Source organism: Erpetoichthys calabaricus, chromosome 18 (assembly GCF_900747795.2).
Source record: "Erpetoichthys calabaricus chromosome 18, fErpCal1.3, whole genome shotgun sequence".
NCBI lineage: Eukaryota > Metazoa > Chordata > Cladistia > Polypteriformes > Polypteridae > Erpetoichthys > Erpetoichthys calabaricus.
This window is the reverse complement of record NC_041411.2, coordinates 51,156,694-51,180,515: the sequence shown is the minus strand read 5'-3', so window position 1 is coordinate 51,180,515 and position 23,822 is coordinate 51,156,694. Positions and strand designations below refer to the sequence as shown.

General features: G+C 41.9%; 1 protein-coding gene across 2 annotated transcripts in view; it reads right to left on the bottom strand.

Annotated features, from left to right (window-relative positions):
* The window catches only part of spred3 (sprouty related EVH1 domain containing 3), a 127,558-nt gene extending 104,971 nt beyond the window's left edge, over nt 1-22,587 (bottom strand). The window contains exon 1 of one of the 2 annotated variants that reach the window (XM_051921498.1): nt 22,066-22,587. In XM_051921498.1, coding sequence (XP_051777458.1) covers nt 22,066-22,076 — 11 coding nt within the window. In that variant the 5' untranslated portion in view covers nt 22,077-22,587. The remainder of the gene's footprint in view (nt 1-22,065) is intronic. The other variant, XM_028824976.2, reaches the window with a different exon arrangement.
* Nucleotides 22,588-23,822: the final 1,235 nt, after the last annotated feature.

Here is a 23,822-nt window from a genome sequence, read left to right as displayed (position 1 = left end):
ATGTGAAAACCGGTTACACAAGCAATGTTGGACTTTTGTACCGAACAAGCGTGATCGAAATTCAAGCACTCATAGGCATCCTGCTCTTCTTGGGTGGCACAAAGAGCTCCAAGGAAAGTACTGCAAGTATTTGGGTGAAAGATGGCACTGGCAAGCCAATCTGCATATCAGTGATGAGTCAGAAGCCATATGTGGCAAAGTCTAAAAGGGATGAACTGGGATAAGCTTATAAGTGTGGAAACAGTAGAGAAGTAGTGGAACGGGTTTAAAACTGTTTTACACATAACGCAGGACAGGTACATCCCAAAATTAGGAATTAGTAGGAAATAAAAAGAAAACTAAGGTAGCTAAGGAGAAAAAAAAAGCTATAAAGAAAAAAAAACAGTTGTGTAAGGGTTAAAAGACTAATAACTGTAATGTCTCTAATGTGAATCATAGGACATATAAAAGTATGAGGGCGACCATTAATAAGGATATTACAGAAGCTAAAAGACAGTTAAAGAGGAATGCAGCAGATAAGACAAAAGATGCACTAAAGAGATTCTTTCAGTATTTTAGTAGTAAAAGAACAGTTTAGGAAAAGTTGAAGTGCATCTGGAATAGTAAGCGTGAATTGTACAAATACAGACAGTGAAATAACAAATGCTCTAAATTGATAGATAGATAGATAGATAGATAGATAGATAGATAGATAGATAGATAGATAGATAGATAGATAGATAGATAGATAGATAGATAGATAGATAGATAGATAGATAGATAGATAGATAGATAGATAGATAGATAGATAGATAGATAGATAGATACTTTATTAATCCCAAGGGGAAATTCACATGCTCCAGCAGCAGCATACTGATAAAAAAGTTTTCTGAAGTCTTCAATTGTGTGCAGTAACAGGGACTACTAAAGATGTACTGGATGATTTGAAAATTGAAGTGCTGTGTAGATTAAAAAGGGTGAAAAATAACAAATCACCGGGGCCAGATAATATTGACCCTCGACTACTTTAGGAAATCAGTGAATACATATATAAACCCTTGACACATATTTTTAGGAATTCATTGTGCATTGGAGAGATTCTGAAGTTGATGTGTGATTTTAATATTCAAAGATGTAGAAACTGACAAATATTTTACACACCTGCTAAATTCGGAAGGGTTTTGCCAGATTGTTGCCGGTCCAAAAACTCTAAAATAATTATGTCTTAACAGTGTCTAAATATTACACATGGAGTGGAGATTTAAATTTTAAATATTATTCCACTAAATGAAAGTATCTTTGATCCTTACTTAATTAGGTTTGACTTGTTCTTGTGCTTACCACTACAACTGCAGAGTAAATTAAGAACAGCATCATCTTGATCTCAACTATACATCAAACATTGTGAATATTTTGAGAAACACAAATTTAGTAATGAAGGCCAATTTTGGTCAGTTGATTTTTAAGCATAATGTGACCCTGAAAGAGGACTAAAATGCAGAACAAACCCAAAACAAAAAAGATTATAACACAAAGAAACTCGCCTGGGTTTAATGTGTTCCGCCAGAATGAGCGAGTCAAAAGTAACTTATAATGGAACCAGAAAATCTGACATGAGCCAGAACAGGCAAAGATTTGCAACTGGAAGGTCAAATACTCAGTAGTCAAACCAAAATCAGTAATCTAAGCCATAGTTAATTTTTTTGCAAGGATTTGTTTGCCAAGAACACAATTTAAAGAATAATACATTAACCTCTCTGTTTTCTTTCTATAACCCTGAATGATAAGGAAGTGCATCATGTGGTCTTTCTTCCTGATAATGTCACTTACAGACCACTTCTGAGGCATTTACTTAGAAACACAGTAGCAACTACTCACAAAATGGTGGCCCCCACGATAAACAAAATGGTGTTGCTGAGCTGTTGAGCCCCAAATCCCAACACAACTATAAACACATAGTTCCAGGTGAAAATATTGTGCTTTTATCCACAATAATGTGTATTGTTCACAGATGTCCTTCCCTCAGTGCTGCAGTGGCCCCAGTGCACAACCCAGTACAGGAAAAAATAACTCTCCCCAAACAAGTGCCGTTCTGTCTCCTCTCCTGACTCCAACTCTCTTAGCTGAGTAGAGGGCTCCCTTTTAACTCCGGACCCGGGAGAACTTTCCATGCTTAATCTATTGTCTCCAGAAACCACTTCTGGGTCACACAGGACCACAACGATCCCTGTGTCGTCACATTCCAAGAGTTCCCCCTGGCAGCCCCCACAGAACACAAAAAGAGCAGGGCCATAGGACCACAATTGCCATGCTGTCCTGCAAGCATCCATATTGGGGCCAGCAAGATGGGATGCTGCCACCCAGTGTATGGGGGTACACTCTGCCCATTACAGGCAGTCACCCACTGTGCTGTCCTTTCCAGTTCCCAAGTCCATCCCAGGTGCTACTCGGTGGCTGTTAGGATGCCAGCGGCACTGTGGCTCCTGTAACATTCATCCACATCTGTGTCCTGATAAGGAAAAGAGATATTGTCACTCCCTCCCTGAATTTTTGTTATCAAGGCATCCTAACCAGGTAAGGAAGTGGGGGTCCATACTGGCTGGGTCACTGGTTTGTCCCTCACAACACAAAAATAACTCAACCATTGTAAATAAATTTAGAATAAAAAAATTAAGAAAACTGAATACTGCATGTTTAAAAATTCGAGCAATTAAAGGTTCACTAAAATTAAACACAAAAGCCAGAAAAAATTAAAATTGCAACTATTTCAGAACATAATGAGTGTAATCACAGACTTAAACTGAATACTGAAAACTATAGTGTACATGGAGAGCAACAAAGCTAGCAGACTTCCAAACAGTGTGAACAGGCAGTGTTAAATGATACTGTTGAAAAAAGTTGACCAGCTCTGAATAGTAAATACATGAACACAGAAATAATTTTTGTGTACTGTTTAGTTAAGTCAAGTCAAGTTGGGGAGCATGCACTGGTACAGTGCATTGCCGCACCCACTACACAACGAAGCAACTCGGGATCCCGGTTTGCAACCCCCCAGGCAGACACACGGTCGAGTCCCACCCTCCGGAAATGACCCTCTGTCTGCCTCAGCCAGGTGTTACATGGGCGACCCCTTGGCTTGGTCCAGCCACTCAGGTCCCCAACAATGAGGATCTTACAAGCTGGATCACCCTCGAGGAATCGTACCACATGGCCGTAGTGCCGTAGCTGACACTCATTCGACACAAAGTCAAACCAGCGGTACCCAAGGATTCTCTGAAGGGACACAGTACCAAAGGAGTCCAGTCTTCGTCTCAGGTCACTGGATAGCGTCTATGTCTCGTACTGTTTAGAACAGTTGCTAATTTCAACTGTTGTGTAAATGTCTTATGAACATTAGAAATACACATTCTATGAATGTGTCTACACATCTTTAATGATAAAATTAATACAATAAGATCCCAGATTTCAAAGTCATCTTGAAAATTAAAAATTGTTGTGTCAAACCATATCTCTCCTTGCACACGCCACTGCTGTAGTAATTTTTACTTAATAACGGAGCAAGAAATCATAATTTAATTTGTAAACTGAAACCTACTACCTGTCTGAAAAACAAAGCTAGTGAATAACTTAGTAACTTGCCCGTCAGTACCCATTCTTAATGTAATCAGTAGATTTTTATTGATTGGCACTGTTCCTAAACAAATAAAAGTGTCGGGCATCAAACTGCGGTTTAAAAATATTTGCTCAATTGCAAATTATAGACCTATTTCAAATGCACCTTTTACCACTATATTCTGCTAAATAGGTGTTAATATTTCCTTGGGCGCTCAGGCACTACTATCCTTGCATGGTTTAGTTCATGTTTATCAATTCGATTTGAGTACATACAAAAATATGATGATTGTGCTCCATCATTATGTTCTGAGATAGATAGATAGATAGATAGATAGATAGATAGATAGATAGATAGATAGATAGACAGACAGACAGACAGACAGACAGACAGACAGACAGACAGACAGACAGACAGACAGACAGATAGATAGATAGATAGATAGATAGATAGATAGATAGATAGATAGATAGATAGATAGATAGATAGATAGAGTGCCAAGAGGGCTCAGTAACTAGATCTTCACTTGTTTCACTTTACAAGCTACCTCTTGGAGAGGTTGTTAGAAAACATATTCTCGCTCACTTGTATGCAGATGACACTCACCTAAACCTTTCTTTCAGACCAAATGGAGTTTCTCCTATAGTGTCCTGAAAAGTTAAGCAAAATGACACCTTTAATTCCATCCATCCATTATCCAACCCGCTGAATCTGAACACAGGGTCACGGGGGTCTGCTGGAGCCAATCCCAGCCAACACAGGGCACAAGGCAGGAACCAATCCCGGGCAGGGTGCCAACCCACCGCGGGACACACACAAACACACCCACACACCAAGCACACACTAGGGCCAATTTAGAATCGCCAATCCACCTAACCTGCATGTCTTTGGACTGTGGGAGGAAACCGGAGCGCCCGGAGGAAACCCACGCAGACACGGGGAGAACATGCAAACTCCACGCAGGGAGGACCTGGGAAGCGAACCCAGGCCCCAGGTCTCCCAACTGCGAGGCAGCAGCGCTCCCCACTGCGCCACCATGACGCCCCACACCTTTAATTGGCTAACTAAACAGATTACAAAACGCAAGCTTTCGAGGCAACTCAGGCCCCTTCTTCAGGCAAGATGTAATGCATATTGAAATCTTTTTAGTTAGCCAATAAAAGGTGTAATTTTGCTTGACTTTTCACTACATTCATAATGGCTAACACGGTACAACATCCTAGTACTCCTATAGTGTCCTTAATTTATTTTGTCAGTATGTACATTAAACAAGTAAATGGGTGATAACTACTTTTTATCTTTTTTTCTGATGCATTTTTTTAATTCCCTTCTTAGAAGCAAAGTAATCTCAAATTTGAAAACACAGACTGTTTTGATGATATAGGTAGGTTAGTCCTACGAAGCCGGGTACAGAAAAGAAGCATTTTGTGGGGTCATCTACAGTACATTACAAAAATATATGTTTCATTATAAAACTGACTCAAACTGTCTCAGCTTAATTAACTATTTTTTTTACATAGATGTTTTGTATTATTGTTTCTTATCATATACAACAACCACGGCCGGTGCCACCATTAAGGCGAACTAGGCATTCGCCTATGGCACAGACCATAAGGGAGGAAAAACCTAGCTGCACAGGTTAGCTACTGAACATTCGGCTGGCACACTAATAAGCTAGTAAGCAAAATAACCTAGCACCAGCACTGACAACAACAACAAATGCCAGGGGCCCAGCAAGCAAAGTCCAAGCCTCTCCCGATGGGCAATACAAGCTATCATCTAGGTTAGTTAAGAACTAATTTCAAAATGTTTCTTCTTATATATAAAGCTTTAAAAATCCTAGGCCTTTGCTTATTTATCTCAGCTTAGAATTAAATACAAACTGGTGAATGAAATATGATCTCAAGATGGTGGTCTTATAAAGAGTTCAAGAATTAATAAAATATCAGTGTGAGGTCAAGCTTTTGCCAAAGCTATGAAATGACCTGACTACACCTGTAAGAGATGGCCCTTCAATCCAGGATTTTAAATTTAGACTAAAAACTCACCACTTATGTCCATTCCCTTCGTAAAGCCGCTGAGTGGCTATTCATATTGCATTTCTGTTTGTCACTTATTTGCTCAAGAATACAAATATAACAATAATTATAAACAGCTACTGACCCTCCTATATTCTCTTCTCTGTCTTTGAAACTGTGGCTGTGTCTGATTTTGATTATGACTTTGCATTATATCCCACTGTGGACTTCAAGAGTTTATTTCTTTCCAAGAATTCCACTAAATGGAGCTTTTTGCATCTTCACTATATTAATCTCCACTATATTAATGGACTTACATTGTCAGGATCTATTTATGTTAGTTAATTTGAAATGATTCTGTTTACTGCAGGCTTAATCTAACCCGTATTTCTCTTTATATATGATGTAATCATTGTGAACACAGTGGAACAAAATAGCGAAAAGAGTATTAAGGCTTTAAAACACACAACAGGCTAGACCAGGACCTCACTGAGTCTGCCTCCAAAAACAGGCTTCTCCCTGGGCCGCCAGACCCCAAAACACTTGTGACAGACATTGACTTGTCCAGGTCCCAAACATGGGAAATAGGCTTTTAATGTTCACAAATAACCTACATTTACAAAATGTTTTTTACAGCGAAAGGAAACAATAAAAAGCTCTGGATTAAAGGAGAAGGTCAATGAAAAATCTTTATGAATGAAGGAATTATTTATTTAAACAAAAGAAAAACAAAAATAGAAAAGCAATGACAAAATTAAGGCAGACAGCAAAAAATAAGGCACAATAGGTAAGGCAAACAAGTCCAGTTTGTAAGCCAATAACAAAATCAAACAACCTGTAGCAAAACTTCAGAAAAAAACAGAAAGTCCAGTAATATTCACAATAGCACTCTACTTCACAAACTTCATCTTATTAAGTATGATTTTTTTTACTCATTCACTATTAGGTTCCTGTGTTTTTGAAACACTCATTTAGGGGTTTTGAAGGCAAAGAATTCTTTGCTATGCTGTGTGATTTAGATTGTAATAACACTGTATTTTTTATCGTTTCTGAATCCATTTTTGTTTCGATGAGCATCATCATTTTGATCTCCCATTGGTAAGACACCAATGCTGCCATTATGGGCAGAGTCATGGAGGTCATGACCCTGATGCTAACAACACAGTGGGTTAAAAGGTTGTCCTGATGCACAAGTTCACCTCCTGAGTTTGCTGACCTTAAAACCCTTTCGCACTTCGTGTTTTTCTATCTTCTACCTTGATCCACTGATAATTAATCTTGTTTTCTCCATTTTTGACTCTGATTTTGCCACAAGATTTCGTTCTGATTTTATGTGCTCTCGATCTCAGTTTTCAACTTACGCCAGTCTCCCGATCTGCCTCATCATTAATCTGTTATTTTGTACAGCATAACACTTCAGTGCCTCAAATAAGTAGGCAAAGGGTCATCTTCCAGCTGACTGTCATGATGGCCAGTGGCATAGCTAGGGGCAGGCGGAGGGGGCAGTCTTCCCTGGGTGGCATTATTAGCCAAAAGGCTCAGTACAATTTGTGTGTAAGCAGCAGGATTCGGAAAAATATCACTCATGAATGAAAAAAAGTAAAATTCTCTGATTTTTATCCACAAATGCTTCAAAAATAACTGTCCTTCTGTGACGGCATCAGACACAGCAGTTGAAATTTTTGAAGCAATAACAAAAATAAGCATAAACATTACACCGATACTGCGGTGGGTTGGCACCCTGCCCGGGATTGGTTCCTGCCTTGTGCCCTGTGTTGGCTGGGATTGGCTCCAGCAGACCCCCGTTACCCTGTGTTCGGATTCAGCGGGTTGGAAAATGGATGGATTACACCGATAATAATTTCTAAGAAGATAAACAACTAATTTAAAATTTATAATTTCATTTCATTATCAATCTGAATGTGTTCTTGCTCTGCGCAGAAAACATCTCCACTTATTACTTGTACACTACACTGGTTTTGGTTTTCACAGCATAACTATATATCTAGTTGATGCTTATAAATAATTATATGTTAAAAATTATTGCTGTTTCTCTATATATGAATAAATCTATGCAAAATGTATCTTAATTTTTCTCTATACATCATTTTCATTTTCTATTTAAATAGGTTAACATATTCAGATTTGTTGGAGGGCAGCAAATTGAAGCACCGCCCCACCCCGAGCGGCACAAACTCTAACTACGCCACTGATGATGGCCGCACCTCCTAATATTATATTTTAAAGGGACAGGGCACATAACTAAAAATAAATACATTAACACAAAAATAAACATAATACACACATATGAAATGATTGATAAACAAAATAATATTCAAAACCTAACACATAAGAGAACCATAAACATTATCAATAACAAAATATGCTAAATTATATTTAATAAACAACAAAAATATTAAATTACAGAAACTTTACCTGAGCCAAAGACAAAACCCTGGCTAAACCACAACAGTAGTTTACAAAATCTCCAATTTGTACTTTAGATATGAACTTGTTGCAGATTGTACTCACTAAATAGCACCATACAAAAATGAACTGACTTCATTAAAGCAGGACCATGCCTTAAATAGCAGCAATATGGTGACATCATGTGTCACCAACATCCAAACCATGCGACTGGCAATGAGTGTCACTGTCAGAAACAACATGGTGACACCACAGAAAACAGCACACAAAATGGTGGTGCCACTGAAAAAAATTAACACACAAATGACTCATGAAAGCATTTTAAAAACTGAAGAGTAAATTAATTTTGTCAAAAAACTAATACATGCAATACATTTACATTTCTAGCAATATAAAGTTCACACACCAAAGACTTGCTCTATCAAACTGCTGGATCTCGTCCCTACACCCAGCATGGACTCATTCACCATGCAGCATTCAAAGCAGTGGCCCCCATTCTGTTGTGTATCAAATTCAAAGGATAGTAGACAAGCACAACTCAAGTGAAAGTGTCCAGACCTGTCACATAGCTGTCAAATTTCAAAGTGTGAATTTCATTCAAACTGAAATCAAACATTTAAAGAGAGAATTATTTGATCGTATTCCAGCCCAAATACAGTGTGGTAGATTTTTTAAGTTGATGAGAATTAGGGAGTTGTGTTACCTACACCACATCACTAGTTTAATAATTCAGATTGATGGTGTATTTCATAGCCGTAACATTTTGGACATTTTGAGTAAAATTACTGTGTTCCATTGCTGGAGGTAAAGTAACTTCTCTGTGCAATCCAAGCATGCTGACGTAGCTGCGAACATGGAGAAGCCCACTATGTTTTTAGACTTGCAGAATTTCTGTGTTTAACGGGCTCTTCTGTAATTGAACCCACAGTTGGTATTTTGCTTCTTTGCCTCTTCTCATATATGTGCTTTCCTTATGTGTGTAGTGTTACAGTAGATTAAGAAATATTCAGACTCCTTCACTTTCTGCACACTTTATGGGGTTGTAAGTTTCATTTTATATCAATAAAGTTGCCATTTTTGCCCACTGATGTGCACTCAATAATCCATAATGACAAAGTGAAAATATATTCTCAGAAAGGTTTGCAAATTCATTACAAAATCTCTAATTTGTATAAGCATTCAGTGCCTTTGCTACAGCACTCCAAATTGTGATTGGGTGCCTCCAGTTTGCTTTATTTATCCTTAAGATGTTTTTAAGAGTTGATTGGACTCCATCTGTGGCAAACTGAATTGATTGGACATTGTTCACAAAGTCACTCACCTATATCTAGAAGATATACAATTCACACTGCATGTCAGTTACAGAAAACAAGCCAGGAAGTCCAAGGAACTCTCTGAGGACCTCTGCAATCACATTTTGATGAAGCATACAGTAGATCTGGGTGCAATGTCCCAAGCCAGCAGCCCATAGCACTGTCCCCAGACGGGGCATTAAGAAGTTTGTTGGCTGAGGATGGTCCAGTAGTAAGTGAGGAGACAGACAGGATTTAAAGTACAAAAAAGTGCAAAGTATTTATTTCCACAACAAAGAATTAAACTGCGGTGGGCTGGCACCCTGCCCGGGGTTTGTCCCTGCCTTGCACCCTGTGCTAGCTGGGATTGGCTCCAGCAGGCCCCAAGGACCATGTGTTAGGATATAGCGGGTTGGACGATGACTGACTGACTGACAAGCTCACAAGTGCTTCTTAAAAACAGTGTCATTGAATGAATAAACAGAAGTTACATTTTTTCCATTGAAAACAAGAGAGACAAACAAAACTTTCAATCACCTTCAGAGAGATCAAATAAAATCAGTGCATTAAAAATAATAAAAAAAAAAAAACCTCAAGTCCATTTGGAAGCATAGATTCTGACCCTGTAGTTCAGTCATCCCGGGAGTTCGGGTCAGACGGCAGGCAACTTTCCCTCAGCCACCATTGCCCCAAGCCCCGCACATCAGCAGCAGCTTCACTGAGCTTCACACAGACACCCACCTTTGTATGCTTCCCACCAGATTGTTCCTTTCATTCAACAAACCTCCTTCTGCCTTCACTGCTGCTTAAAAATTGCTCAGCAGATCCGGACCTCTCCTCACAGCTGGACCGCAAGCCTTTTTCTCTCTATCTCAGCTGCCTCTGTGGTAACCCACACAAACTTCTCACCATCCTGTTCCATTCTCACCTCTCTCGAGTTTTTCCGCACTCACTTTCATCTTTCATTTCCTTTCTGCCACTTTTACTGTCCTGTCTTAAGTATCCAACCACAAATGATGCTGTGCGCTCGCCAGGCCTCTAAACGGCATGCCTCTGCCTTTTAGCCAGTGGGCTCTGCAAAAAAAGCTAAAACACTAATAAATGAACCCACTAAAACATGCCAATAAAAGATACCCCACCACCCACTGCAAGGGTATAAAACCATTTCTAGTGTTCTCAGGAGCAAAACTGGCCTCGATAAGGCTATAACCACCAGGACTCTTCCAAGATTTGATCATCTGGTCAAACTGAGTAACCAGGTAAGAAGGCCTACGGTCAGGGATTTTACCAAGAACCCAACATTCACTCTCACAAAGCTTCAGAAGTACTCTACTGAGATTGGAGAACCTGTCACCTTAGAAGCCACTCTTGAGTAAAAGGCATATGACAGCCTGCTTCGAGTTTACCAAAACACATTTAAAGGACTCTGACAGCATAGGGGAAAAGACTCCCTGGTCTGTTAAGACAAAAAATTAACTCTTTGGGCAGAACTCCAAGCACTATGTCTGGTGAATACCGTCCACTGCTCATTATCGGCATAATACCATTCCTACGGTTAAGCATGGTGGTGGCAGCATCATTCTTTGGGGGTGGTTCTCAGTGGCAGGGACAGAGAGACTGGTGAGAATTGAGGGAAGGATGAATCCATCCAAATACAGAAAGAAAACCTGCTCCAGACGGCATGCCACTTCAGACAGATCACCTTTCAGCATAACAATGACCCAGTGCATACAGGAAAGACAACAATGGAGTGGCTCTGACTGAAATGTTGCCAACATGAAGTAAATCATAGTGCAAAATTAAAGAGTGATGTTGCAGCAGAGAGCAGACAATATAGAGGTTTGTTATGGGACATGTTAATCCATTATTTAGTAAATAATTAAACACGAGTAAGGTCTGTGTCTGGGTGCTCACAGAATGACCCAAGTAGAATCTTGAACTAATATGTATAAATTTAAGAGTTTCATAACATGGGATGAGTCTTGGATCATGTGAAACACCCACAAAAGAAGATGTTTTGGGGTTGCCTCAGCATAACAATGACCCAGTGCATACAGGAAAGACAACAATGGAGTGGCTCTGACTGTCCTTGAGTTGCCCAGCTAAAGCCCAGATTTAAACCCCATAGAACATGTGTGGAGAGACCAGAAGATGGCAGTTTACAGATGCTTCCATTCCAATATACGGGAGCTTGAGAGAATCTATAAGGAAAAATTAGATAAACTCACCAAATCTAGTTGTGTAAGGCTTGTATTGTAGTGACTCACCCAAGAAATTCAAAGCTCTATTTACTTGCAAAGGGACTTCTATAATTTACCGGATTAAGGGTATAAATACTTACATGAATGACAGATTTCAGTTTTTGATTTTTAATTAATTTGCAAACATGCCTTCACTTGTCACTATGGGTTATCGAGTGTAGATTAATGGGTGAAAAAGGCAACTTTATCTTTTTCTTAAATTTTATTCTACAACACAAGTGTGCAGAAAGTGAAGGGGTCTGAACAATTCTAAATCCACTGTGTATATTTTTTTACTATTGGAGCATAAGTTAAGTGACATATTCAGATTTACACAGTGAGTTAGAGTTGGGGAGAAAAGTCTTTCCTTAAGAGGTTCATTGTTGCTGTTTCTCGAGAAGTTTATTATTTCATGAGGAGGGACTTTTTTGGTTTTCAAATTTTTGCTTCTATCTTGGGTTTATGATTGTAGGATTTCAAAAAAGGATTTGTTCATTGTGGTTTACCTTTTTCTAGCTTTTACCATTTTTTGACTATTTTTTTTGATTGATTTTAAATAAATCTATTTGTTTATAAGGATTCTTTGTGGACTGGGTTCTTAATCCAAAGGTTTACGCTTCTTCTTTCACATTTTCATATATTTTGGAACTTCCAAAGTATTTTGATCTACCGTATATGCTCACGTATAAGTCGGGTCTTGAAACGCAAAAAATCGATCATAAAATCAGACCCCGACTTAAACACCCACTCAAAAATGCAACACTTATTTATTTATTTATTAACATCTTCTTGCCTCCTCCAATCTCGCACCAGTTTCTCAGACGCATCGAATTTTGTTGCAGCAGCACAGTTACCAATTTCTTTCACCACTTCAATGACTTTTAATTTAATACCAGCTTCATATTTTCTTCTGTTCGAACTCTCCTTCATAGATAAGAGATGCTCTTACGATAAAGGTGTATAAGGGTGTGAGATATAAAAAACACAAATCAGTGCAAAAGTCGCTTCGGAATAGTTTGGGTATTACTGTGTGGTCATGTAAGCACAATACATAGAAAATAAAGGCAGTGTGCTCCGTGGTTACTCTCTCAGGTGGGTGTTAGCATATCATAATCCCTTGTACCAATAGTGTGAGTTTTCCGCATTCGACTTATACGACCGACATTATAAAATACCAGAAATTATACTGTAAAATCAAGTCCTGACTTATCTGCGGGAGAACTTATCCGCGAGTATATATAGTACATAAGCTTGCTCTTCAGCTTATGGCCTAAATAGGAAGAAGCTTGCTAGTAATGTTTGGGGTCTGGCTGCCTATCTCAAGCAGGCCAATGAAAACTCTGGTCTAGTTCTGTGGGTCTTTTGGAGGCCTCACAGCCTTTCACCATTTTATGTGCTGTACAGTATAACACCATGATTTTGTGGCTTATCCTTTTTTACCTCTAAGACCTTTGATTCTAAATTTGAATTATTGTTGTTTTAATTGAGGACGTTCATAGACAATATGCAGTGTTTTCTTTCACAACAGGTGTCTGCAGGGATCTCAGTTTACTTAGCAATTGAATCTATACTCTGTTTGTGAGATGATGATAATGTCCGATGATATCACAAAAATCTGATGCCAATCAAGACGGACCAGGCACCAGCATCTCGTAATTTGACTGGTTTTGTGTGAACTTGCACACTGAATTTGTCAGTAGCAAACAGGGAGAGATATAATTAGTTAGATATGTTAATTTTAATGTTAGAGAACTCTGCACACATACAAGAATATTCTGTGCAGCTCCATCAGAATTTTCATTGCAAAAACACCACTACATATATCACAGCAATCATTTTTGGCAGGTTCTACCTTAGTGTTGACCTGATTAATTCCCAATATCCTTTACCCTTATGGTGAAGCACATCAGGGGTCAATGGCAACACATGATTTAAAAAAAAAAACAAAAAAAAAACACAGTGGTGCTCAGACTTACAGGGCGCAGGTGTGAGCGGCCAAAAACACAGGAGCCCTGAGCCCTTATAGTGTTTAATGGGGAAATTGACTGATTGCTCGCTCATGTGCAAGCACGATCAGCTCAGCAATTCCACATTGATGCCTTGTGGATCACTAATAACTGCCCCTATATCCACAAGGACAAAAATGTCTGAGTAGGACAGAAAAAAAGAAAGATGGGTTCAGAAGAGAATAGAAAATAAATGAAACAGAAATTGAGAAAAAAAAGACTGGCGTAAATAGAGGGAACAAAATCGAATGGCAGCCAGTGTGATTAGAAGGCAGCAAAGCAGTGGGGGAAATCCCATGGGGGAATGCAGTGAGAGGCGCTCCAGGGGCAGAGAAGATCACTGCTGCCGAATAGTGCTCCAAGGGATCCTATGGACACTGACGGAAGTGGAACGATGAGGGACTTGGGCTTAGGGCATCCCAGCTGACACTGATGCAAAGTAGTATGTGGATGTAGTAGTAGTATGTCTCTATGTATACAAGAGAGATGGGGAGCAATGTGAGACAGGGGTTAGAGAGACAGCAGTGCTGTGTAAGGAGATAAAAGGCGATCCAGACTGTTGTTATTTATTAGATTTTTTAACTTTTTCACAGAACACTTGTTTTAATACATTATTTACTTATTCCATCAATCAATGACACCACATATTTGATTTTGGACACTGCTTGGACTGTTGAAAATAAGGGCACTTTGTAGTTTTTGCACCAGTTACTTGTTGTTTTTGTCCATCACTGTACATGACTATAAATGTCCCAGTAAACGTGTGATGCCAAGACTGCATCACAACCATCTGCCTAGTTACTCATGGACTACCCAAAAATACAGTCCAACCTTGCTAACAAAGGTTTGGTTAAGATTTAGTACTATTTAACCCAAAAGATAATCAAAAGCTGGTTTGTTGTCATCGTGCCATAAGGCTTGGCTCAGCTCAGCATACAGTAATACATACCAACTCTGAAAGTCTGTTGCATGAAAGGTCAGAGCAGACAGATACATTGGGCTCAAAATTACAATTTAATAAAACCATCTTTATAAATCATCTAACCCAGATTAACTGACCCAAACAGTGGAAATGTGATCTCTGCATATTTTCCAGAAATGTTTCATAATCATTCCAAAATTTTCAAACCTAAGTAAAACCTAGCATATTCCAACAGAACTGGTACAAGTCAGCAATCAATTCTGGACAGTGTGCCAAACCACTGCCAGGCACAACAGAGCACTCCCCAATGTCTGGCCAATCTAGAGTTGCCACGTAATCTAAAATGCACATGCCAGGGAGCAAATCTGAGATACCCAGAGAACAAGCCTTGAAAACACAGGGAGAACCTCCAAACTCTATACAGAAGGCCAAGCAGGGACTCAAATGCAGTCTCCTGGAGCTGTGAAGCATTAGTACTCACAGGACAGTTCATTTATGACATTGATGATCTTATATTGTCTGAGCCTTGAACATTATGTGTGAATTGAATGTGCCTATTTTTTATTGATTCTGTCCTGGAATTAGATTCAGTTATATTTGTAGTCTGAATCACTAGTGAGAGTTTATACAAATTTCTTGTGCATGGATCGGAAAAGGGTATTCTACTGTGCTGATTTTGTAAATGGCCAACAATTAGCTAATATGTACTAAAATGTGTAAATTACAAGTTTTTAGCATTTGTTATTTTTAGTATATGCCTCTGGTTTCAGAACCAAGTCAACAGGGATGCTGAAAACTGCACCATCATGTATCATGCTGTCACTGAATTTCTAATGCTAGAGAACAGTATGTCTTCAGGGATTCTTGCCTAGTAAACATCTACCAAGACCAGTCCCCTTCGTATGCCACAATGGGAAGGTGGGCTGCAGAATTCCATAATGCAATGATATCTCTCAAAGGTGACCCTAGGAATAGTTGACATTTGACACTGACCACAGAAGAAAATGTTGCCAACATGAAGTAAATAATAGTGTAAAATTAATGAGTGATGTTGCAGCAGAGAGCAGACAAAATAGAGGTTTGTTATGGGACATGTTAATCCATTATTTAGTAAATACTTAAACACGAGTAAGGTCTGTGTCTGGGTGCTCACAGAATGACCCAAGTAGAATCTTGAACTAATATGTTTAAATTTAAGAGTTTCATAACATGGGATGAGTCTTGGATCATGTGAAACACCCACAAAAGAAGATGTTTTGGGGTTGCCTCAGCTATTATAGAATTGGTTGCTCGCACCCAGTCTAGGGCAAGATGTGCTCAACACAATACATTGAACTTCTCCAAAGAAAAATTGTTCCAGAACTGAAAAAGGTATTCCTCAATGGATCTGGTGTTTCTCATCAAGATCTGGCCCACTGTCACACATCCAAGCAAGTGAAGAAATTTTTGATGACAGTCAAATGAACAAACTGGAGTGGCCTGGAAACTCTCCTGATCAGAAACCAACTGAAAATTTGTGGTCTATTTGTAAGCAACAACTTTGCGGAATGGACTGCACAACCATGGAGAAGATGATTCAGGCCCTAATTCAAGTTTGGTACAGAGACCCAAAATCCTTCAAGACTCGTCAAGAGCATAAGGGTGTCCATAAGTGCACTTGGTGCCAGGATGCCCAAGGTCGCAGCTCGATGATCGATTTTGTAATCGTGTCATCAGATCTGTGACCTTATGTCTTGGACACTCGGGTGAAGAGAGAGACTGAGCTGTCAACTGATCACCACCTAGTGGTAAGTTGGATCAGATGGCGGGAGAGGCTGCTGGACAGACCAGGCAGACCCAAACGTATAATGAGGGTCTGCTGGGAACGTCTGGCGGAGGAACCGGTCAGAAAGATCTTTAACTGCCACCTTCGGCAGAACTTCAACCTCATTCCGAGGGAGGCAAAGGACATTGAGTCTGAATGGGCCATGTTCCAAGCCTCCATTGTCAAAGCAGCAGAATGGAGCTGTGGCCGCAAGGTTGTCGGTGCCTCTCGTGGTGGCAATCCAAGAACCCGGTGGTGGACACCTAAGGTTCGAGAGGCTGTCAAGCTGAAGAAAGATTCCTATCGGGTCTGGTGGACCAGTGGGACTCCAGAGGCAGCTGAGGGGTACCAGCGGGCCAAGCATGTGGCGGCATCGGCTGTTGCAGAGGCAAAAACTCGGGCATGGGAGGAGTTTGGGGAAACCATGGAAAACGACTTTCAGTCGGCACCAAGAAGGTTCTGGCAAACCGTCAGGTGCCTCAGGGGGGGAAAGCGGTGCTCCACCAACACTGTGTACAGTGGAGATGGGGCCCTGCTGACTTCAATTGCAGACATTATTGACCAGTGGAAGGAATACTTCGAGGATCTTCTCCATCCCACCAGCATGTCTTCCTTAGAGGAAGCTGAGCTGGAGGACTCCGGGGGGGGCCCGTCCATAACAGGGGCCGAGGTCGCCGAGGTAGTTAAAAAGCTCCAAGGTGGCGGAGCCCCTGGGGTGGACGAGGCTCACCCTGGGTTCCTCAAGGCTCTGGATGTTGTGAGGCTGTCCTGGTTGACATGTCTCTGCAACACTGCATGGACATCGGGGGCAGTGCCTCTGTATTGGCAAACTGGGGTGGTGGTCCCCCTTTTTAAGAAGGGTGACCGGAGGATGTGCTCCAAATATAGGGGGATCACACTCCTCAGCCTCCCCGGTAAGGTCTATACATGGGTGCTGGAGAAGAGAGTTCGGTCAATGGTCAAATCTCGGATTCAAGAGGAACAATGCGGATTCTGTCCTGGCCGTGGAACACTGGACCAGCTCTACACCCTGGCCAGGATCCTGGAGGGGGCATGAGAGTTTGCCCAACCAGTCCACATGTGTTTTGTGGATTTGGAGACGGCATTCGACCATGTCCCTCGAAGTACCCTGTGGGGTGTGCTCCAAGAGTACGGGGTACAAGGCTTGTTGTTATGAGCCATTCAGTCCCTGTACAGGAGAAGCAGGAGCTTGGTCTGCATTGCCGGTAATAAGTCGGACTCGTTTCCTGTCGAGGTTGGACTCCGCCAGGGCTGCCCTTTGTCACCGATTCTGTTCATAAGTTATATGGACAGAATTTCTAGGCCCAGCCAAGGAGCGGAGGGGGTCTTGTTCAGTGGCCTCAGAATCTCGTCTATGCTATTTGCAGATAACATGGTTCTGTTGGCTTCATCGGACAGTGACCTCCAACTCTCACTGGAGCGGTTCGCAACCGAGTATGAAGCAGGGGGGATGAGAGTCAGCACCTCTACATCCGAGGCCATGGTTCTCAGCCGGAAAAGGGTGGAGGGTTGGGAACACATTACTGCCTCAAGTGGAGGAGTTCAAGTATCTCAGGGTCTTGTTCACGAGTGAGGGAAGAATGGAGCGGGAGGTTGACAGACGGATCGGTGCAGCATCCGCAGTAATGCGGGCTCTGCAATGGTCCGTCGTGGTGAAGAGAGAGCTGAGCCAAAAGGCGAGGCTGTCGATTTACCAGTCGATCTACGTTCCTACCCTCACCTATGGCCACAAGCTTTGGGTAGTGACCGAAAGAGCAAGATCGTGGATTTCTCCGCAGGGTGGCTGGACTTACCCTTAGAGAAAGGGTGAGGAGTTCAGTTATCCGGGAGAGACTCAGAGTAGAGTTGCTGCTCCTCCGCATTGAGAGAAGTCAGTTGAGGTGGTTCGGGCATCTGGTTAGGATGCCCCCTGGACAGCTCCCTGGGGGGGGTGTTCCAGACATGCCCCACTGGGAGAAGGCCACGGGGCAGACCCAGGACACTCTGGAGGGATTATATGTCCCAGCTGGCCTTGGAACGCCTCGGGGTCCTCCCAGAGGAGCTGGAGGAGGTGGCCGGGGAGAGGGAGGTCCGGGCTTCCCTGCTTAGGCTGCTGCCCCTGCGGCCCGACCTCGGATAAGCAGTGGATAATGGATGGATGGATGGACTCGTCAAGAGTCGAGGAGGTCATATCATGTACTGATGTGAGTATAAGAATATTATTCATAATAAAAAAATTGAGAAAAACTGATTTTTGTTGTTTTCAGAATTTGTTTAAATTAATGTGGAAAAGGGTGTATGTTTGGAAAGTGCTATATAAATATAATTAATTAAGTTATTCTTTTTGGTACTTAAAGTTACCAAACAGGCAAGTCACCCTACCTGGTAAACAGAACCATAAATATGCTCAGGTAGGCATAAAGAGGCTAGAGGATGTGTTGTTTTGCTCTTTATGTGAGACTTTGTGTTCTCCCTTTGTTTATCCTTTTCTTATATTTAGGTTACTATATAGTAAATGTCAGCACATAGTACTTTTTACTTTCTTATTTTCTTACAATGATTGTGTTATGTGTATGCATTTACATGTCAGCAAAAGCTACCACCAATGCAGGCTGGTCATGTTTGCCAAAATACTTGGCTTATAAAATTATTCCATTCCATTCCTTGGTAACAGTGAAAATGAGCCCTCCTTATGACAGTAAAAAGTCTAATTCTGAAAACTGGTGCCCTGTCCAGTGTTTAATCCTGGCCTGATCCAAATATTCTAAATAAGTGGGAAGGAAAAATGTATGTTATATTTAGTTGTGTGTGTGAATTTCTGTTTACATAAAGTAAAAACCATAATGATTACATTTGTATCCATCTGACAATAATGACCCTGTACACCTATAAGCCTATAGGTGAAAATCAAAATAAAAATTAAGTCAATAAGAAACGTTAAGCATTACAAGAGTGACCAAGGCATCATACAGGCAGTGTGCCTTACAGTTGAGTTGCTGAACTGTAAACTGCAAGGATGCCGATTTAGCACCCACCACTGACTTAGTGTGCAGTTACTCCATTGAGCAGGGCTCAAGTATGCATGTGAATGAAGCAACCATACTTAATTTTACATCACTTCCAGCAAACGTTTAAGCTAAATTTTTAAAAAGCCATTGTTGTATGTTTTACAGAATATAACTCACCCAAGTGTGGGACAAGATGAACATATCTGGGAGAAATGAGTAGCTGGATGCCAAGAACAGGAGCTATAGCCAAGCAGCTAAGTTGCTGGACTGGAAACCACAAACTGACCGTCTTAAGCCTAATTTCTGGCTTACAGTATATGCAGGATAATTATGAAAGTCTAATGCCCATTCTCTCATCTGATAGCTCTAGGATAGTGATCTGCTGCCTCCTTTTACTTGACAGCTCCTGGAGCCCACTCCAGATGTTCACTGCTTCATAAATGATATGACTGATCCTTAAGATGAATTCACTCAACTTCTCTGGACTTCCCAAACTGCTTGACAGTTTCTAAGGCCATTTGCACTACAGAACAGGTATTCCACCTGAACCTAAAAATGTTTGGGCCCAGCCAGTACCTGGATGGGAAACCAACAGGGAAAAGCTTGGATTGCTGTTGGAATAGGTGTTGGTTATGCCAGCGGGGGAGGCTCACCCTGTGGTCTGTGTGTAGATCACAGTGTTCACACACTGTTCTGTAAACAATTGGCGCCATCCTTTGGATAAGATGTAAAACCGAGGTCCTGACTCTCTGTGGTCGTAAAAGATAATACTATATGGGAATCCTTTTAAAAAGAGAAGTGTGTTTCCCAAGTTCTTGGCTAAATTGACCAGCATGGCCTGGTCTTTCTTGTCCCAGAATCATTCCCTGTCTCTTATTGGCTAACAAGCTCTCTCGTCCCTTCACTGTCTAATAACTAAACTGGCACACACAAGGCTGTCTTCACATCATCCAGGTGGATGCTACATATTAGTGGTGGCTGAAGTGGTTTCCCACTATGGATGTAAAACGCTTTGAATGGATTAGAAAAGCACTATATAAATGTAATGAATGAATGAATTAATGTTACTATGGAGCTGATTACATTGACGTTTCTGAGTAGATGAAACCATGTGTAAGGCTATACCAAGCATTGTGTTTGAGCTACAGGTGTGTAACTTTTGAGACAAAGACACGTGAGACGTGTAGAACTGTCATTGTGCAGAGATTAAGAAACTGTGGAACAGCAAGGACTAATTCTAAAGTAAAGTGTAGCGTTTGACTAAATATTTGCTTTGATAACTGAAATTCTTCTGGCCTTGGTGTCCACCACCCAAAGCCAAATAAAATGCATCTAGAGCCCATAATTGTTAGTCTTCAGCACTGGTCACTGAAGATGGATTCAAAGAAACCATTTACACAAACATGGCATACTGTTGATGCAAAACAGCAGACACAAAAATCACGGAACAGGGGCTATTCAGAGGAATCATGGAGCAGAGGCTACCTCTTATATAAACATACACATCACACCCACTCTCTGAGACACTCCCACTCTCATCGACAGATGAATCACTGCCATGATCACAGGAACAGCTCCAGACTGATAGATGCTTGATTTACCTCTAACCCCATCTATTGTCCATCTGCCATTGGGTCAGTAAATTCAGTCTCCTGCTGCTTTGATGACTTCCTTTTCCTAATCCTCTCCCGCAGGGCCGCTTTCATTATCGTTCTTCTGCCTATTGTTCCCTTTCTGTCCGCGCTGACTTTTTTTTTCAATGAGAGCTGCTCAGCCTCGAGCTTTTTGTGAATGGGCGCACGCGTGACCGAGCGAAACCCTGTTCCTTAACAAACAACAGGTGAAATATGTGGCCATGCGGGAGCGCGCGCGCACGCACGCACGCATGCATGCATGTACGCACGCACAAAGCCTCAGGACTTGCACTTTTCGCCAACAGTGGGGAGCATTTTATTATGAATAATCCGGAGGTAACGGAAGAATGTTCACATGAAGCTATTCCGAATACCGTGCGTGATTAATGCGTTGATTCACTCAACGCAACCTTTTCGAGCAGCGGCCCCAAAAAAGCACGTGACCGTGGCCACCTATAGCCACACAGAAGGCAGCAAATAGCATTCTTCCACTCCGTCTCGCCGGTCTAACCCTCTCTCTGCCGCCCCCACCGCAAAGAGCACGCATACACACGCGCGCACAATCATTTTTTATGAATGAAAATAAAGATTGATTCACAAATAATTGCTCGTTCGCAGCACTAGCTAAAAAGGCAGCGGTTCGTGTCCCTGGGCGCCAACGATCACCTTCCCGATTTTTATTTTAACCCTTCCAAAGAGGCTCCAGTAATATTAGGACGTGCGTGTCCCTGCGTGTGCGTGTGCGCGCGCGGCCGTGCTGGGCGGGGTGTCACGCCAGGTGCCGCGGGCGAGAGGAGGATCCATTCATAAAGTGTCCCTAAAAAACGGAATGGAAGCGGAAAGCCAAGCGCCTCCCGGCTGAGCCCTTATTATCAGGCTTTCTGAGGCGCTGCCGCGATTCTTGCAGACTGCTTCCAGTAATGCCCGAAAGGGGAGCAGTGCTTGGAGATGAACACAGTCTATGTGTGTACAGGCAGAGATGAACGCGCACACATGCATGTGAATGAATATGTGTGCGAGAGGCCGAGCAACGAAATTCATTCCAAAGTACCGTTCGCAAAGGGAGGGGGACTGACAGAGTGAATAGAACGAAAGAAAATAAAGAGAACGGCGGCCACTTACTCCTCTTCCATGTCGCTACCAACCGCGCCGCCGCACGACCCCCGCCCGACAGCCCGACACTGCGCTTCTGCGTCTGTCACTTTTCGTCTCCGTGCCTTGTGTCGATCATGTTGTTAAAGCTTCGCACTCCATCTTTATTTCTCCTCCCGGCATCAGGGCGAAGACGCTGCTATAGCAGCCATTTTTTAGCTTGGTAGCATCCTCCCTTCGTCCCCCCTCCCTCTCTCTCACTCTCACGCTCTCTCTCTCTCTCTCTCTCGACTTGCCTATCTCTGATTCCCCTCCCTCAGGTTTTTTCTTTCCTTTCGTCTCTCACTCTTTCTTTCACTCCTCCCTGCACTTGCCCTCTTGACAATCTACATTCAGCCCGATTCATTATAGTTGCCCATTGTCTCTGCTTTTGCTGGATCCTCCCAGTGCCCTAACGACAGCAAGCGGTGACTTTGATGATGCCTTACGGGGTTATTCCAGATGTTCACTGACACTTGCCCATTTTGCTCCAGATGCCTGATGCCCATTCTACCATCTGACAGCTCTAGGATAGTGACCTACTAAGTTCTGCTGTCTCCTTTTACTTGACAGCTCCTGGTGCCCACTCCAGATGTTTACTTGTTCATAAATGATCTGACAGCTCCTTGAGATTAATTCATCCCATTGCTCTGGATTTCCCATACTGCTTGACGGTTCCTAAAGCCTTTGCGTGCATAAAACTATTGTCGTTCACAAAATGTCTAAAATCTTACCATGTCTGATTCATTTTAGTAAAGAATTGATCAATTCTTTGTTTAGCCCAGATGTGCATTGATTCAGAATTTCCCAACTCATTGCAGACGATGCTGTAAAGAGTATTGTTTAACAGTCTGACTTTGGTCGCATGTTTGCTGTGTCAGGGTGCTCATCAGTCTTGAGATCTATAATTAACCTTAGATAGGCATTGTCATGTTTAATTCTTCAGCATATTATTTATACAGAGCTTTTTACATATTGTGGCATGGGCCGGGTCCTATGACCGGCTGGGATGCCCCTTCAATGTATGTTCTGGGGGAGCAACCATGGACTACTTAATGCCTCCCCCGGGACGCTTGGTGGCATGCTCCCAGGCTAACAATGGTGCCTTAGTTTCCCACAGGGCTTCATGGAAGATGGAGTCCTCCACAGCCCTGTTGGGATCTGGGGTGGCCTCCAGGAGGAGCTGCATGGGTCCCGGAGCCCTGCTGGACAAATCTTCAGCCCCAACTGGAAGTGCAATTGGAACCAGGTGGTCAAGCACCTGGAACACTTCTGGGTGGGCTATAAAAGGGACCAGCCACCACCACTCAGTGGCCAGAGTTGGGAGCAGAGGACAAAGCTTCAAGGGAGGAGGAGGAGAAGGAGTGGTGGTGGTGGTGGTGGTAGTAGTGGTGCCGCCGCCACCAGAAGGGCGTGTTCTGTGATACTTTTGTGCTTTATTTGAGACTGTGTTGTGTCTGTGGGTACGAGGAAGGCGTAGCCCACAGACGAAGAAAAATAAATATTTATTTGATTTTTATACTTGCCTCCGTGTGAGTCTGTGCCGGGTTGGGTGCAAGAAGGCGATATTGTTACAATGTTCAAAGAGCTTTAATAGTAAAGATTCACAGCCAGTCTGTGTCTGCACTCTTAAAATTATACTTCTTTACTGAGCTGTGTGGTTCCTTGTAGAACAATTGCTTAATGAAGAATCATTTAAATCAGTAAAGGGTCCTTTACATATGGAGTTGGTTATATGAGCTTTAAAA